At 40.6% G+C, this 17,036-nt stretch overlaps 1 protein-coding gene across 1 annotated transcript; it reads right to left on the bottom strand.

Annotated features, from left to right (window-relative positions):
- Positions 1 to 4,061: 4,061 nt before the first annotated feature.
- On the bottom strand, positions 4,062 to 11,040 carry klf6a (Kruppel like factor 6a). Its single transcript, XM_030123551.1, has 4 exons — positions 10,634 to 11,040; positions 8,205 to 8,787; positions 7,244 to 7,367; positions 4,062 to 6,927 (listed from the first exon to the last, which is right to left on the bottom strand). Exons 1-4 carry the CDS (start codon positions 10,733 to 10,735, stop codon positions 6,876 to 6,878), a joined length of 861 nt encoding a protein of 286 aa, XP_029979411.1. The 5' UTR covers positions 10,736 to 11,040; the 3' UTR covers positions 4,062 to 6,875.
- Between the last annotated feature and the right edge of the window lie 5,996 nt (positions 11,041 to 17,036).

The raw sequence follows: 17,036 nt of genomic DNA, 5'->3' as shown, positions 1-17,036 counted from the left end.
CGGAAAGCTTATAATATGTACAGATAACGCACCAATTAAAAGTGGCGGGTTATCTGTACGCAATTCATGATATCACGTTGGTAAAAACATAAAATACAGAGGATAATATAATAATAAATTATGACAAATCACTGAAGAAAAGATAAATACAGGATGGGGAAGCAAAATTTACAATATTTTGAGGCAGGGATTGAAAGACAGTGTATGACCAATTAGTTTATTGAAAGTCATGAGAATTTATTTGCCACAAGAAAATTGACATAATAGAAAATGTTTTTATTCTATGTGTCCTCCTTCTTTCTCAATAACTGCCTTCACACACTTCCTGAAACTTGCGCAAGTGTTCCTCAAATATTCGGGTGACAACTTCTCCCATTCTTCTTTAATAGTATCTTCCAGACTTTCTCGTAATAGTTTTGCTCATAGTCATTCTCTTCTTTCCATTATAAACAGTCTTTATGGACACTCCAACTATTTTTGAAATCTCCTTTGGTGTGACGAGTGCATTCAGCAAATCACACACTCTTTGACGTTTGCTTTCCTGATTACTCATATGGGCAAAAGTTTCTGAGAAGGTATGGATAATAGTGTTAGGTATGATTATTACATCAATATATGTTTGGTTTCAAAACAATTGACGTAGTGCCTGCTGAGAAAAAACAACTAAATGTTCATTGTAAATTTTGCTTCCCCACCCTGTATAGAGAAAAAACTATTTTAAAACTGCCACATAAGTAGCACTTGGTCTTTATGGGTTAAGAAATGAAAAGCTACTCATTATATATTTAAAGAAAATAGTAAGTATGAGCTGCATAAGAAAGAAAAACAATCTTTAAAATGTAACGACAACAGCATTATTGTACTATTGTCATATTTGACTATTTCAGGCTGCATTTCACAGCTGACGTTTAACACTAAATCCAAATTAGTCGACTGTTCTCCTGGAATAAGTAGGATGGATCAACTTGGAAGAAGCGTTCTGCTGTTTGCCCAAAATCTCTCTGCCTGGTGCACCTCCAGACATACTGTACATTCACACATTTATAGTCGGTTTTATCACCCGGATTCCTTTGAGAATTATAAAGTAACCCTTTTTCTAATTTGCATAGGGCTCAGACATGTTCGCTGGTTCACCCTGAGTTCTGTAGCAAGGTCACGCTCAGTCAGTGACATCCACAGGCAGCAGAGGGTTCCTGGTATTTTCTCGTTGGCTGGTCTGACAAATCTCACACAGACCTTCTTTAAGGGTGAGTCAAGGTCTCTGAGAAGTGTATTTCAATTTTCACGAAAAAAAAAAAAAAGATGCGTTTACAGCTTTAGTCGTGACTAGGATGTATCTTTTAAAGGCAAATAAGAAGAAGTCGACTGCGTATCTGGAGCTTGGAGACAAACAAAACAACACAGTCTAGTCTGGAACACTTTGTTGTGGGCAATGTTCTTAGATCCTCTCATTTCTTCTGCTAATTGCAACATGGTAATTAGGTGTAGAATCTAATTTACTATGGGGGTTTGTTTAGGGAAATATGCATTATTTAAAGGGGGAAATGGGGAGGAGGAATATTGAGATGGCAACACAACAATAGTACCAAACATACTTGCTCAGTTGGGGTTGAAATGGCAGGCAGATACCAGCCGTGATGATGATGATGATGATGATGATGATGATGATGATGATGATGATGGAGGTGGTGATTATGGCACAGCACTGGTGACAGCGGTTCTGGTGCTACTGAGCCAAGGGACATAAAGGAGGGTCACCGACCTCAGATTTCAGTCCTATTTCTCCCCCCAAGCCAAGTCCTAATAGACTCCATTAACAGAAAGATCGGGAGAGAGAGAGGGAGAGAGAAAGCCCTGACGCTGGTGCTTTCACAGTCAAGTCTGCATATGTGATGACTTGCAGTCTGGCTGGCTGAATGAACCAGGCTCAGAGCCTGATAACCTCCTCTTTCCTTATTATTTCCCCTCATTTAACTCACTGTGCGCCTCCATCACAGTCCATTTTCTGGTGCGTGTCTATGAGACTCAGGCAAGGCAATCTCTCACTCCTGCAGCACGTCTGTTATTTCACAGCAATTTTGGATAATGATTTATTTTACTATCCACAATTGGAAGGCCTTTGGCTTGAAAGGGAATGATAAAATAGTAATCCCTTTGCAATTATGCAGCGACAGATAGTCACATTCATTGAGATTCACCGATACAACTGACGTGGACGCACAGCAGCTTTGAAATAATTGTGAATAACATGCACATCTCTGCTTCGCTATTGTAGCTCCGTAAAAGCCGAGCCTTAAGAATACACTCTACTACTGTGAATATGTTTTAGCAATTATTCCTGGATTCATGTAAAGAATATTAGAACCAGTGGTGTTGAATAAAAATCATGGGATTCCTTATCATTTCAGTTGATACTACTCATATTAAACGGTGCATATTCCTGATAAATTTGCATTTAATCAAGCTACCGCATCTCTGTGCAGACCTTTGCAGCCTAGTGCAGAACCCAGGTTGTTAAATCAGCCTTATTAGCTGGGACCAAAGCTTTCCAAACCATAACACTATAACAGAATGTACCCCCCAGAACTTAATCTCCTTGCATGCACATTAAAGAGATTTATTATTTCCAATCATCCTTTTGGTTTTAGACTGAACTGTATTATCAGTGTGGGAAAACATATGTAGGATGTGCACTCCGGTTACATCAAAAGGAAGTATGTGATCTTAGCGTCACATTTACAAGAAATTTGATCCATAGCGGTCCACTTCACAAGAAGATGTTCCACTTCTATGGCGAAAGACATGAGTCAGCCGCGTGGAAATGAAACGCAACATGTGGCCCGTTTCTTAAAAGGTTAAAAAAAAAATGAAGCAGATGGAAATACAGCACAGAGATTTTTTTTTTTTTTTTACATATGAGTAGCTTGGATTCTCATCACCATCATCCTCGTGGTGTAGTCAGAACTCTTCACTGCAGGGCGTGTTGCTCTTATGCATCAATAGGTAGATTTAGAGTTGACAAATCAAGCAGGGCAGCAGTTTTAGGGAGATCAAGGAGCTGCAGCATTTGAGGCAAAAACAACATTCTTTGCCACTCCGAGGCTGGGAGGTTCTCCAAAGCGAGCCTAATTAACAACTGAAGGCAACGCTTCATTTATAAACCAAAGGGATTTTACTGGAAATCAGAGGAGCTAATAAGTTGCCTGCCCATTCTAGGTCATCACCATAAGCAGGGGAGCAGGAAAAAAAAACAAAAAAAAACAAGGCTGTCGTTTTTTTATCTTTCTTTCCCTTATTTCCTGTTATTTTGTAACTTAAACTAGGCTCTTTGGTTTATCCACTGCTGTTTTGTACCATTATCTGTGTCAAGTAGAGTAATTATCTAACAAATGTATAAAAGCGACTCTCTAATTAAATGCCATGGGCTGTAAGAGATGGAGATAAATTATTTATACTGCTTTGATGAGAGCTAGCTAGCTCTAAGGAGTAAGCAGTCAGTCGCTCTTAGAGTTAAAACCACTGCAGCAGGATTTTACACAAACTTTTCTAGGGGGATGTTTGGGGAAAGAGCTATATTTGAGTGTTTGCTACCGGCAGAGAGGTGCGTCAGGTTTCTGTATTTGGCACCGAGTCCCTGCAAAGATGTAATTTGCTCATTCTAGAGCGAGGTATTTTCATGCTGGTATTTACAAGTCAGGAAGAGGTGAGGGCGTTTAAAGCTTTCAACAGCAGGTACAAATGTTTAAGGGATGACTGTAGGGAGGGTGTTGAAAACATCTTGCACAATCCCCCTGTCAGAGAATTCATACTGCATGATGTGTTGGTAAACATCCATGTTTCTAATTAATTATTAAAGTGACAAATTGGAATTGCCAGATAGATACCCTCGGTGCTCACACCCTCACTCTAATCTAATTTTGGCCATATTACCAGAGGACAGAGCAGAAGAAATACAGCCATTTATCCTCAACAAGCTGCAAGCCTCCCACAGGCAAAAGCTTTCACAATAATGAAGCATAACCAAGGAGAATCAACAAATGAGACAAAGGAAGCAAGCCAAAGTCAGATAAGAATTTCTTATTATTCCAATAAAAAATACATTCATACAGAAATATAACAATTTTGCAAAACAATTTCAAATAAAAATTTCATAAAGCATAAACATAACAATTTTACAAAAGTTGTTTTTTTTTTCTTTTTATATAAAGATTCAGTTGAGAACAAAGAGCTGTGTGTGTGTGTGTGTGTGTGTGTGTGTGTGTGTGTGTGTGTGTGTGTGTACGACAGGACAAGTTGGGGTAGTGGGATGAAAGAGAAGAAAAGTGATGGAAAGTGTAAAAGATGTGAGCAAACATGAGGCTAAATCAAGGCTCAATTACCCCTTGACCAGTATTGGCTGCTGTTTCACACAGTAGATGTTCCTCTCCTTGCTCACAAAAGGCCTTGCCAGCATTCTGAATCTATTGCAGCAAGCAGTTTCAAGTTTGTACTCATCCTGTCTCTTTCACCCGCTGATCTGAAATCCATATGTCGTAGCATGCCGCGGTGCAACTTGCTGCAACATTGGATTCCGGCGGCGGGCTAGAGCGGGTCGCTGATCTGGAGAGGGTGTCACGGATCACTTTATCCTAGAGTTTAAACAAATCCCTATAATTATTTTGCTCTCCACCTTTTTTTTTGTCGAGTATCCATCTCCCGCCTCCGATAACAAATCTAACAAATACAGATTCACCTTTGGGGAGATATCGTCATAGTGTGTTTGCCAAATCTCCATGTACACCGTCAATGGTTCAGCTCGAATGGTTGATCTTTATCTTCTCCTGAGAGCGCCCGCCCCCTCACTCACTCCTGTGGTTTTCATAATACTGTTGCAGCTTGGCTAAAACAACGCTCCCCAGACAGGTCAATAACCAACCTACACAGTCAGCAGTCTGTGACAGATTCCATGCCAACAAAGCCTTTAGCAATTCATTACTGAGAGGCAGTACAAGGCGAGGCCTGTCCAACTGCAGCCTGTTAATTACAATAAATCTTTAGCTTTTTCTTCAGTCCCACTTGTGTGGATGAAAAGACAAGGGGTAGGGGTAGGGGGGGTGGTGATGGTGATGGGAGGGAAGGATACGGGGGGACAACAGCCGAAGTTTGGTAACGTTATAAATACAAAGACCTGTTTTTGTTGATTTTGTCTGGTTAAGTTGTACCTTAGAGCTGTGAGTGATGGACTTCAGTACATACTACATGGTAGTTAACAACTTTAATAAATGAATTTAAGTGCTCTAAACATACATAATTTGTCTTATTTACATATTCGGACTTAATTGAAGTGATATACATGAACTAAATTAGTGCTCTGAAATAAAAAAAAAAAAAAAATTAAAAAAAGCAACCAACTTAAAAAAGGTCCTCTCAGGAACATTTACATTTTAACACCGCAATTGTTCGTCTTAATAGATGACAACGGTCATTACACATCGAACGAAGAGGTGCGAGTTAATTTGTAATTGAGCCTTGATCAAGCTTGTCAAATCACCCATACGACAAATGTGACATTCCCCGAGGAGTTCACCACCACGAGCAGGGCTACGTCACTTGCATAAGGCACCATTAAGGTCAACAGTGCATTATTTAGATAGAAAACCGAAAGGAATTACAAAAATAAAATTTAAAAAAATGTCCTCAAGGCATAGGATGAATGCAAAAAAAACAGAATGCATGGATTAGTAAGCAGTGGCGAGTTCTCCAGCCGGATGAGAAACAAAAGTGATGGAAGTGGATGAACAGTGGAAATCATCAAGGCGTTATGTACAATATTGTAACATTTAACCGTTCGCATTTAGCTGCACTTTTATTGAAACTATTTGCAGTCCTGATTACAGTGGAAACAGGAAATGAACAAACCCTAGAACCATGCAACACCTGTCTATGATACTGAAGTTATAGTATAGTTGTGTTATACCTCTAAGCACACAGCTTATACAATTGGACTACAAATGAGCTTTGTAGCTTGTAAAAAAATAATAAACCAGGCTACATAACACATTGCACATTTAGTAGCTGCACCAAAAACACCAAAAAAAGCTCCTGTCATACAGTGACCAGAGGGAGTTGTGGTCCCTGGGCCACAGACCGGAGGGCGACCCGTGTCGTCGGCCCTCTTTCTGGTCAAACCCAAGGCCGCAAAGGTTTCGGATGAAAGGAACCCGACCCCCTCCCCCCGGTTTGGGTGCCAAGACAGGCAGGAACTTCCTCCCTGCCCCATCCTCACATTGCCACTGGGGAAACGCAAATGGAACGCGTTTCCCCCAGAAACCCATTCAGTCCACAGCAACATTGGTACCAGCCCCGGACCATCATCCATCAATCCATCCATCTCCTCTTCCCTCCCATATCCTCTCTTCTTCTTCTTCGCTTCTTACATGGGCCAGTTAGCCAATCTCAGACATTCACAGTGCACACATGCTTACCTCAGACAGTTTTCTTTTTGTAAAGTACCAGTGTATCTGCTGTCCGGGAGATGTCCCCAAATCATCATGCACCATACATACAATTCATTCATTCTTTTTGTGTCTTTTATGATTTTTTTTTTTCTTTTTTTGTGTGTGTTAAAAGTCCTTCTCAATCAAAAATTTCTCCCATCCATGATTTGTCCTCTTGTTGCAACAGACAACCTTCAGAGCGCCTTTCTCCAAAGAGAGGTCCCGGAGGCACTGGGTTTCAGTATGGTGCAAAACGGCATGCTTTGGCTGGAACACACTCCCACCACTCCGCTCTGGGACAGTTCAACCAAGAGACTGGTCGGGAGACAGCGTTATTTTTTTTTTCTCTCCTTTAAATGTTCGCCTACGACGCGTTGCTTGGTTGGTGCTTGCCCTGCTTTAGATGTGCCTCTTCATGTGAAGAGCCAGATGGTCAGACCTGGAGAAACATCTGGGGAGACAGGGGAGGGACAAAGGAAGTTAACAACTGCACAAAACAAATAGGCTAGTGCTGAATGGGATTTGCTGACATGTGTTTGATGAGACACTTTAATTATTTAATTAGCGCATTAAAATAACAGTACGTGTTGCCCAATAGATTGTGATTTTCCAACAAATTCTTACTCCTCCTCCTCACAAATGCGACGACACTACAAAGCAGATCTTATCAATACGTGTGCATCACAAATGCTTTAATCTATCTATTTGCCTAAAATGAGACAAAAGCTTATCAGAAGGTGTTCTTTAAAGATAAAGCGCCGTCTCACCTGTCACAGTGACTGCATTTAAATGGCTTTGCCCCAGTGTGCTTCCTGAAGTGTCTGGTCAACTCATCGCTTCGTGCAAAACGCCACTCGCAGCCCTCCCATGAACACCTGTACGGTTTCTCACCTGCAAGCAAAGTGAGCAAAGAGACTTTTAGTTATGAAAATCAAAAGTGAATATTTAGAAAAAACAACAACAACAACAAAAAAGCAGTGCATTGTGGGTTTTCTGCTGCGACCATTCACAGTTCAACACTGTTGTTATTTAAATATAGTCAAATCAATCAGCCCGGGGCCAGGCCTGATGACATCGGTTACGACAGATCACTCAAGATCCAGATTCCGCTGAACCTGTTGGATCAGCGGCTCCATTTTCATGCAACCTGAAACACGTGAAGAATGTTTAGAGAAATGCAGGGTGGCTATGAGAAAGCCACACGTGCAATTTCACGCTGCTAATCAAAAATAAGGGACGGTCAAATGACCATTCAAAGCCTTCCAGCTCGGTGCCCCTGGCTCCCCGCCCATTCACCCTTTCCCATGGTGAAACCCAATCTGTTTTGAAGGACCGAGTTCTTTTATCTCCCATGTGCAACCCCTTCCCCCCCCCCCCGGCTGCCGCTCTACCTCCCTCCCTCCCTCGCTCGCTCGCTCACTCAGTCAGTCACATTCCAGATAGATTAGGTCACAGTTTAGGTATCCAGCCATGCAGAGCTAATACTCACAGAGCTCCAGCTGAGGACATCATGCAATGTGGACCTTTAATTACATTACACAATGGATGGACAATGCCATTAAGGTGGAAGACTGAATTAATCGCACTTCCACCCTTCACTCAATAAAAACTGAGATGTTTTAACCGTGTGCTAGGAGTTACTCTTGCTTGACAACTGCAGCCCCTCAGCCCCTTCTACGCAGGTCACATGAGGTCATACATCAGCCATTGGATATGGTCTAAACTCACCTGTATGAGTGCGCTGGTGTGCTTTTAGGTGGGAACTCTTCGTGTAAACCTTGCGACACCCGTTGAAGTGACACCTGTGTACTCGCCTCCTGCCGTCAGGAGACGCGTCCCCAGAGATGAGTCCCGTCTTTTCCGAATTCTTTGCGATTCCGCCGGTCCTGATTTTGACCGGCAAGTGTAATTCGGCGTGTGTGCCAAGCCAGCTGTTTGTCACACCGCTGGGCTCCGAATTGGCCTCTGGAGAAGACGGGGGAGTGCTAATGATGGAGGGGCTAAAAGGTCCAGAGCCAACCAAGACAGACCCCAGAGGGTTGGAGGTAAAGCTGTGTGTGGGCGAGAGCTCCTCAGAACTGTCTGAAGCTTCGCTGCTGGCATCAGAATTCACACTGTTGGTGTCCAAGATTTGGCTGTCCTGATTGTCCTCCTCGTGGGCTGGGGGGATCTTTGGGTCGGACTCGGTCTTGGCCTTATCCCCACAGGCCAAGATCAACTTGCTCCAGAGGTCCTCCTGGCCGTCAAACTTGAGGTCAGATGTGGAGACGTAAGGCTCGCTCTGCAGATAGCGCTCCAACTCCAAGCATGTCTGGCGAAACACAAACAAATGAGGAAATACAGTAAGAAATAAATGAATTAGAACCACAACCCCTGGAGAGTGGAAGTTCATTCACACCAGTAAGTGCTTCTGTGGGAAATCCCTTTAAATGATGCATGTGCACATACCCCCAAATACACTGATATATTTTCCAAGTCTTAGAGCAGGAAGTTTCAACCAGGAAATGTGGAAATGTGTAGTTTCTTTACAAATAACTCAACACTTATGTTTCTTTCAACACTTTTACTGTCTTTATATGTATTGTACATCCTCCTATGACCCAGCAACGCATTTTTATCCTCTGTAGGGGACAAAAGTTTGACAGTTTGACTTCAAAAATGCTATCCATCGCAAAGGACTTCCCATTAAAACAATAAATAAATAAATAAAAATAATGCAGTTTCCAATTAAGACAACTGTTTAATGTAAAAAAGCTAAAAATGTCACTTTTCTGGGTCTCAGGAGGATGTGACATGTTGATACATATACCGGTCATGTTAAATTTACATAACACTAGCTGCTTTTTGCTCCATGTTTTCCACGATAAAGAAAGAAACCTGACTTAATCCAGCCTCATTTCAGGCATCTTAACATGCAGCTGCCATCTCAGTTTCATAAGATTTATTCAGGCAGAGCTTGTCACCCTATAAACTCCAACCACCCTGCACCTGAGTGCTGCCAAAGTGTAAACGTGCATTGTCATTTCAGAGGGCCGAATGAGTCACTGCACAAATTTAGAGTCCTTTTAAGGAAGCCACTCAACTTCCCCTCTAACATGAGCTATTCAGCTGCTTTTCCTCATGCGTACCTCTGACATGCAATCACATCCTTCCTCGGTGTCAACCACTCAACCGGCTGTAAAGATACACTGGCTCCAATTTACTCAGGGGCCATTAAAGTTGAAAAGCAGGACCATTCATTAGGAGGTGCACAGAGACAACAGCTTTGACAAGGCAGATGTAGAATAAATATTTCCTCTAGGCGCACACACTCTTCTGCAGCCTTACACAATATTTTCCAGCTGCACTAGTATCTACTCATGCAAGAAGGAATTGGCTATGGCTGACATTTGATAGCCCATTCACATCCGAGGATGGAGCAAAAACAAGTTTAGAAATCATAAATATCATGTAAAGCAAGACATAAAGTGCAAATCTGATATCTTTTCTGCAACTCAAATCATATAGGATGAAATAAACAAAACATTTCTTTCTGATCAGGCTAAGATTGAACTCTACATGTATTTTATTTTTATTTTCCCCTCAAAATTAACTGTTTGCTCCACATTCTCATTTCATTTCAGTGGCTATAACACAACCAATATATATAAAAATTTAAAAAAAAAAAGAAGGTGCATATGTCCAGAAACCACCTGGTACAAGAAGTCATGCTCAAAATATATCAGAGCAGTGAAGCTGCTGTTTTGAGTTCCTCTGGACTCATTCATCTTGGCGCAGCAGAGCCTCGACTCCAGCTGTCAGACTGACACACTGATCCACTTCAGCCTGCCAAAAAAACTTCACCACCAAACTGATAACGAAATAGCATGTCAAGCCAAGAGGACGAATACCTGTCCGAGCATCGTAGTCGTGTGTTTACAACCGCTACGATAGAGATTTCTTCTAATAATAACAACAAAAAAAAACAACAACTTCTCTTGGATAGAGGCGCACGGCCGAGGCGCAATTACGCACCTAATGTATCAGAGCGCAAAAAAAAAAAAAAAAAAAAAAAAAAAAAAAAAAAAAAAATGTGAAACCTGCTCAGTTCCGCTTTGCCACACAATCCCTATCATCGGCTTTGAAATACATTCATAGTGGATGATATATATATTCACCTGCTGCCAGTACTCCTCCAGTGATGGTAAGGCTGAGAAATAGCCCGTGTCGTGAACTATTTGAAGTTCTTGAAAGATGCTGCACATGGGTAGAACATCCATTTTTTTTCCCGAGCTTGTTTTAAAAAAAAAAAAAACAAGCCTATTTAGCTGCACTTTAAAATCTGTCTCCCCAGGTATAAAAACACCCAGTGAATAAAATAAAGAGATGCTGAGAACAAGAAGAAGAAGAAGTGAAGTATCCCCTGCTGGAGCGTTTGCATGCGACGCAGACGGAGAAGCGCTTGTTTTCGGCGCACAGAAACCAGCAGCGTCCGATTCCCCCCCGTTTTTTTTCTTTTCTCGCTTGTGTTCGAGATATTTGCAAACACTGCACCGGACTGGATGGGGAACAACTGCGCTCTGCAAACTTCCCTATTCAAACCTCCAAGCCCGCCCCCCCCTCCCCCCTTCCTCACGGCAGGATTACGCCTGCATGATGCGCACCAATCGGAGCGCACCAGCGGACCCGAGCGCAAATGATATCACAGCCGACCAATCACAGCCGCCCTCTGACTTCATTTGGTTCATCCTCGGTTTTAATTGGTTCGTTTAACTCCCAGTGTCTCGTCGTTGATTGGTTGGTTATTTATAGGCATGTATATAACCGATGATCTACTCGCTTTCTCAGTAGTGTCTTGTGTCGGCTGCGTGTTTCGCCACAGACAGCGCATGTGAGCTGAAACAGCGCTGGAAAACGCTCAGTCTCTTATGTGTGTGTGTGTGTAACTTGCAAAACACTGCTGTTTAAGGCTTATGACTTCACCGAAACTGGAACTGTGGCGAAAGGCTTGTGTTGTCATCATCCTTAAAAAAAAGTTCCACTGAGTATTTATGATGCGTCCTGGCAAACACTGATTCATCTGTGGCCACATCATCATCCTTATTATTATTGTTTTTATTATTATTATTATTATTATTATTATTATCTTATCACTAGTGAGTTTAAGGGAAACACTTCAGTGCTCACTTCTCGTCTGAGTGGGTGAATATAAACAAACACACTTCTGCTTTATCTGTAAATGCCAAGATGAAACTTCTGCAGTGTCCTCACAAGAGTTTTGACAAGTCAAACCTGTCATAAGTTTGTATTTTTACTCTGTAGTTTGCATTTTTAGGGGAATATTAGTGTGATTTAATGGACTAATTTGTGCTGAGATAATTGTTGAACTTGATAGATAGATAGATAGATAGATAGATAGATAGATAGATAGATAGATAGATAGATAGATAGATAGATAGATAGATAGAGAGAGAGAGAGAGAGATAGATAGATAGATAGATAGATAGATAGATAGATAGATAGATAGATAGATAGATAGATAGATAGATAGATAGATAGTAAGCAACAAAACAAGTACAAAATTAACAAACTTAAGCACCAAAATCAATAAAATAACATGAAATGAATAAAAAACTGACCAAAATGGACAAGAAAATGAACTAAAATATACAAAAATAATGAACAGAAAGAAAAAAAAAATGAACAGACAGACAGACAGACAGATAGATAGAGATGCTTTATTCATCCCATAGGGAAATTTACAGGTTCCAGCAGTATCCACAAACTTAAAAAACAACAACAAACAAACAGTAGTAAAAACACAATTGTAAAAAACACTTTAACTTTCCACAAGGAGTCAGTGCAAAGGAGACTGTTGTGTTTATATATATATATATATATATATATATATATATATATATATATATATATATGTCAGGGTAGAGACTGCGATCTGGTAGGCTCGGCGATTCTACCAGTAGAGACTCTGATCGTAGTCTCTACCAGTAGAAACTCCGATCAGAGTCTCTACTGGTAGAAACTCCGATCCGAACCCTAACCCTAACCCTTCTACTGGCAGGATCAGAGTCTCTACCGGTAGAGACTCTGATCGGAGTTTCTACCGGTAGAGACTACGATCGGAGTCTCTACTGGTAGAATCGCCGATCCTACCAGATCGCAGTCTCTACCCTTACATATATATATATATATATATATATATATATATATATATATATATATATATATATATATATATATATATATATATGAATGGCCCAAAATAGGCAAGCCAAAATCAAACCAGAAGGAAGCCAAAATTCACCCAAAAATAATTGCGGGCTTTCAAAATATAGCCATAATTGTCCCAGAAAAGCCCCAAATCCCCATAATCCAGCCAAAAAGTAGCCAAAACATGCCATACCATCCCTGTCCTTGCTCTTTGCCCAGTCTTGAGGTTAACCAGACATATGCCATAACTCAGCCATATATTGCTGGTGCCTCCATATCACCTCACAGGTTTTCCCTGGATCCTCTCTGGACCTGCTGCTGTGGTCCTGCCTCTCTCCACCTTCATCGTCATCACTCACTTATCCATATAGTTATGATAGTATTTATTATACAGTTCCACAGATGTTCTAGTTCAGTTATCTGTGCAACAGCTGCATCCATGTGTCTCCCCCTACCTCCCCCTCTCCCCCAGTCTCCCTCTATCTCTATCGCTCTCTCTTTTTCTCCTCTTTTACTCTCTCTCTTAACCCCAACTGGTCAAGGCAGTCGTCCATCCTTCAGGAGTCTGGCTCTGCTCCAGGTTTCTGCTGTTAAAGGTCGTTTTTCCTCGCCACTGTCACCAGTCACTAGTGTTTGCTCCTGGAGGATTCTGTTGGGTTTCTGTAAATTGGCTTAGAGTCTGGTTCTGACCAACTCTATATGTAAAGTGTCATGAGATAACTTTTGTTATGATTTGGCGCTATATAAATAAAATTTGATTTGATTTTGATTTATATCTATTATGTATAACCTTAATCATACCACAGTTAAGCCTAAAGGTTTTCATAATGCCAAAAGGAAGCCAAAAATGCCAAATGTATGCCATAATACTGCCAAAATATTTGCTATCTGGGTAGACTTGTTATAGCCAGAGACTAACAAGATATAGTCTTCAACCAGCTTTAGTTATAGGCTATCAAGCTAGTGTTGTATGTATTAGTTCCAGTCAACGATAGGTAACGTTAGTCTGTTGGCCTGATAAACGGAGATGGATGAAAACGTAAAAATTATGACGATAGCGTCTAACTAGCTAGCTGCGAGATTCCTTGTCTGTTTACACAAACTTTGCCAGAAAAGCTGATTCTGATTTGTACTGAATGAAAATTGATGGCTTTATTTGTTGTGACCAGGGTGCAATTTATCAAAAAAGAGAAGGTGTGTGTGGGGTAGCAGTTATATACAGGGTGGGGAAGCAATATTTACAATGAACATTTAGTTGTTTTTTCTCAGCAGGCACTACGCCAATTGTTTTGAAACCAAACATATATTGATGCCATAATCATACCTAACACTACTATCCATACGTTTTCAGAAACTTTTGCCCATATGAGTAATCAGGAAAGCAAACGTCAAAGAGTGTGTGATTTGCTGAATGCACTCGTCACACCAAAGGAGATTTCAAAAATAGTTGGAGTGTCCATAAAGACGGTTTATAATGGAAAGAAGAGAATGACTATGAGCAAAACTATTACGAGAAAGTCTGGAAGATACTATTAAAGAAGAATGGGAGAAGTTGTCACCCGAATATTTGAGGAACACTTGCGCAAGTTTCAGGAAGCGTGTGAAGGCAGTTATTGAGAAAGAAGGAGGACACATAGAATAAAAACATTTTCTATTATGTACATTTTCTTGTGGCAAATAAATTCTCATGACTTTCAATAAACTAATTGGTCATACACTGTCTTTCAATCACTGCCTCAAAATATTGTAAATTTTGCTTCCCCACCCTGTACTTGGGGGTGCGGTCCATATCTACTGTAAATAACGCTAGCATGAAACTTCACATACTTTCAACTTCCAACTCCCAGGTTTTGCTCCTCTATTATACAACGGATCTTGCACAAAATTTTCACAACTTCTAACCTGTATGCACTGGACACACAAATGCTGGACCCATGAATTTGTCATATTTACAGCGCCCCAGTGCTTGGGGACGTTCGCGAATTCAGTTCAGGTGAACGTTAGTGCCAGTAATGTAGAATATAGGTGTAAGAAAACTGTCACAACCTGCCTGTTATTTCAGTTGGTTGGTTGCCCCCCCCCCCCCCCCCCCCCCCCCCCCCCAAGGATGAAATTCATTGAGCAGAAATAGGGATGTAAAAACCAGAGGCAGGGTTGTTCCCCTCCACCACCCCCAACAAATCTCACCCCAGTTGTGACTATGTCTAACCTTTTCTCTTATCCAGGTCACTTTTTCAAAAAATAGTTTTAACCTCAATGATGATTTCACCTGCATGAATAAAAGATACATACTTTATTATTATTATTATTATTATTATTATTATTATTATTATTATTATTATTATTATTATTATTATTATTTTGATATGAAAAGACATACATAGACTGCAGACATAACACAAACATAATACACAGACATAACACAAAATAGTTAATATCCTAGTGTCCTGAAATTGTTTGTACGTACATATGTAACACAGAGTGGAGAAGGGATTGAGAGAATGTAGAGAAGAACAGAAATAGTAAGGACAGACAGGACAGGCTGATTATAATGATAGAAAATGATTATATATTGGTGCATTTAAGGCAGATGAGGAAAGAACAAATAAACAGAATAAACATCTTGGTATGGAGAGGTGTGTCTGTAGAGGTTTGTATATTTATTTATTTATGTAAATGTTCACTATTATGTTGAGTCACTTAACATAAAACATATATACTTAAAGTCATGTGGAGTAAGAAAAGTTTATTATTTGTCCAAAAAGCCAACGAAAACAGCATAAATCAAAAATAAATGCTTAAACAATATAAGTTAGGAATATGAAAACTATGTGTAATTGAAAGAATTGCTTGGGGGGATTATATTACAAAGCGGTGTCTGTAAAGAAAATGACTTAAATAAAATAAAAAATCTCATTAGTTTACAAAAAAGAAGGTTGTCAATCAGGAAAACAAACTCACATAACTGAAATAATTAAACTTATACATATAAGACATGAATTCATCCAGAAATTCCCCAAAAATAAAGTAAAAAATAAGTTTAATGTAATGTTTTATTGACGTCTGAGAATGTTTTGCCACTCTTTTGTTACAAACCAATTATTCTGACGCTCTGTGTTTAAATCTGTTCTCAGAGGGTAACGTCAAGGATAAAACCAATTACAATTCTTAGCTTTGACATTTATTAAACTCGAAGCAAAAACGTACACAGTGGTTAAATTATAACCTTCATAATTCCACAATTGTCTGGTGATACCCAGCTGGATTCCCCCCATGAATGAATGAAGGAACAACTCCTCATTCCATTTGCATTCCATCACATATTTGGCAACGGCAATACGTCATCCAAGCTCATTCTTATCATTTCCTCTTTGGAGAAGTACTCGCGTGCCACAGTAGCAGATGAACAGAGGCGTTTTTTCCTGCAGCTATTGCATAAGTTCATAGCATTAAGTTGGACCACAACCTAGCACGACATCCCATGGTGAGATAAACAACATTTCTACACAGGACTCGCATTGTCTTCCAAGTGGCAGTATTTTCTGTCGCAGGCCCAAGTAGACAACTGAGCATTCTTTGTGCTTCTCTCAGCTATGAGGCCATATTTATCCCCCATAGCATCTGATTTAGTCATATGGCTATGTGATGCCTTCAGAGGCCTGGAGTCGGCCTCAGTCACCCTGCGAAGGAATTCCACTTTGCTTTTATGTTACTAATGGGGCTATTCATTATGTCCCTGTAGGACTCAGTGGACAGTTTGCTTTGAAGGCAAAAGCTCCCTGAGTCCATGTCCATTTAGAAGAGCTGCTAAAACGTCTTTTGTCGCCGCATGAAATGTAACAGAATGCACAGCTTATCATTGCACAATAATATGCTCACTCATTATTCATGCATTTACAAAGTTGCCAGGACTTCCAGTGTATGTGTTTGATGAATAACAGAGTACACCGTCGGGTCCCGGTGGAGCATTAGTGGGCAGCTCTACAGTAATCATTTCCTTCAGAAGGCCTCTTAGATGAAGCATTTAGAGAATGCACGGGGTCCTGCATGGCAGCTTTTATCTTGGAAGGCCAGGTCCGCAGCTTTATCATCGTTATGTAATCCCAGCCCAGCCAGTAGCCACAGGAAAGAGCAATTACAGGATGACCCATTTTAATGCATCACTGTCAACCCAATCAGTGAGTTGTTCAAAGGGGTTTTTCTTGGGTGCAGCGGGAACGCATTCTTTTACAGATTTGCATAAGGCGTAAATGCAGTTACCAACTTGGGAAGTTGGGCCGTGACTTCAACAAACAGTCGACCGGGAAAAACTGTTAAAGCACAGGTGTCAAACATGCGGCCTGGGGGCCAAAT

Source organism: Sphaeramia orbicularis, chromosome 20, assembly GCF_902148855.1.
Source record: "Sphaeramia orbicularis chromosome 20, fSphaOr1.1, whole genome shotgun sequence".
Taxonomy (NCBI): domain Eukaryota; kingdom Metazoa; phylum Chordata; class Actinopteri; order Kurtiformes; family Apogonidae; genus Sphaeramia; species Sphaeramia orbicularis.
The sequence above is the reverse complement of the archived record's forward strand: the minus strand, read 5'-3'. Positions and strand labels throughout refer to the sequence as shown.

Coding starts and splice junctions, on each gene's coding strand:
- klf6a (XM_030123551.1), bottom strand. CDS start 10,735: ATGGATGTTCTACCCATGTGCAGCATCTTTCAAGAACTTCAAATAGTT. Junction 8,788..10,633: donor TGGAGGAGTACTGGCAGCAG/GTGAATATATAT, acceptor GTGTTTCGCCAG/ACATGCTTGGAGTTGGAGCG. Junction 7,368..8,204: donor ACACCAGCGCACTCATACAG/GTGAGTTTAGAC, acceptor CTTTGCTTGCAG/GTGAGAAACCGTACAGGTGT.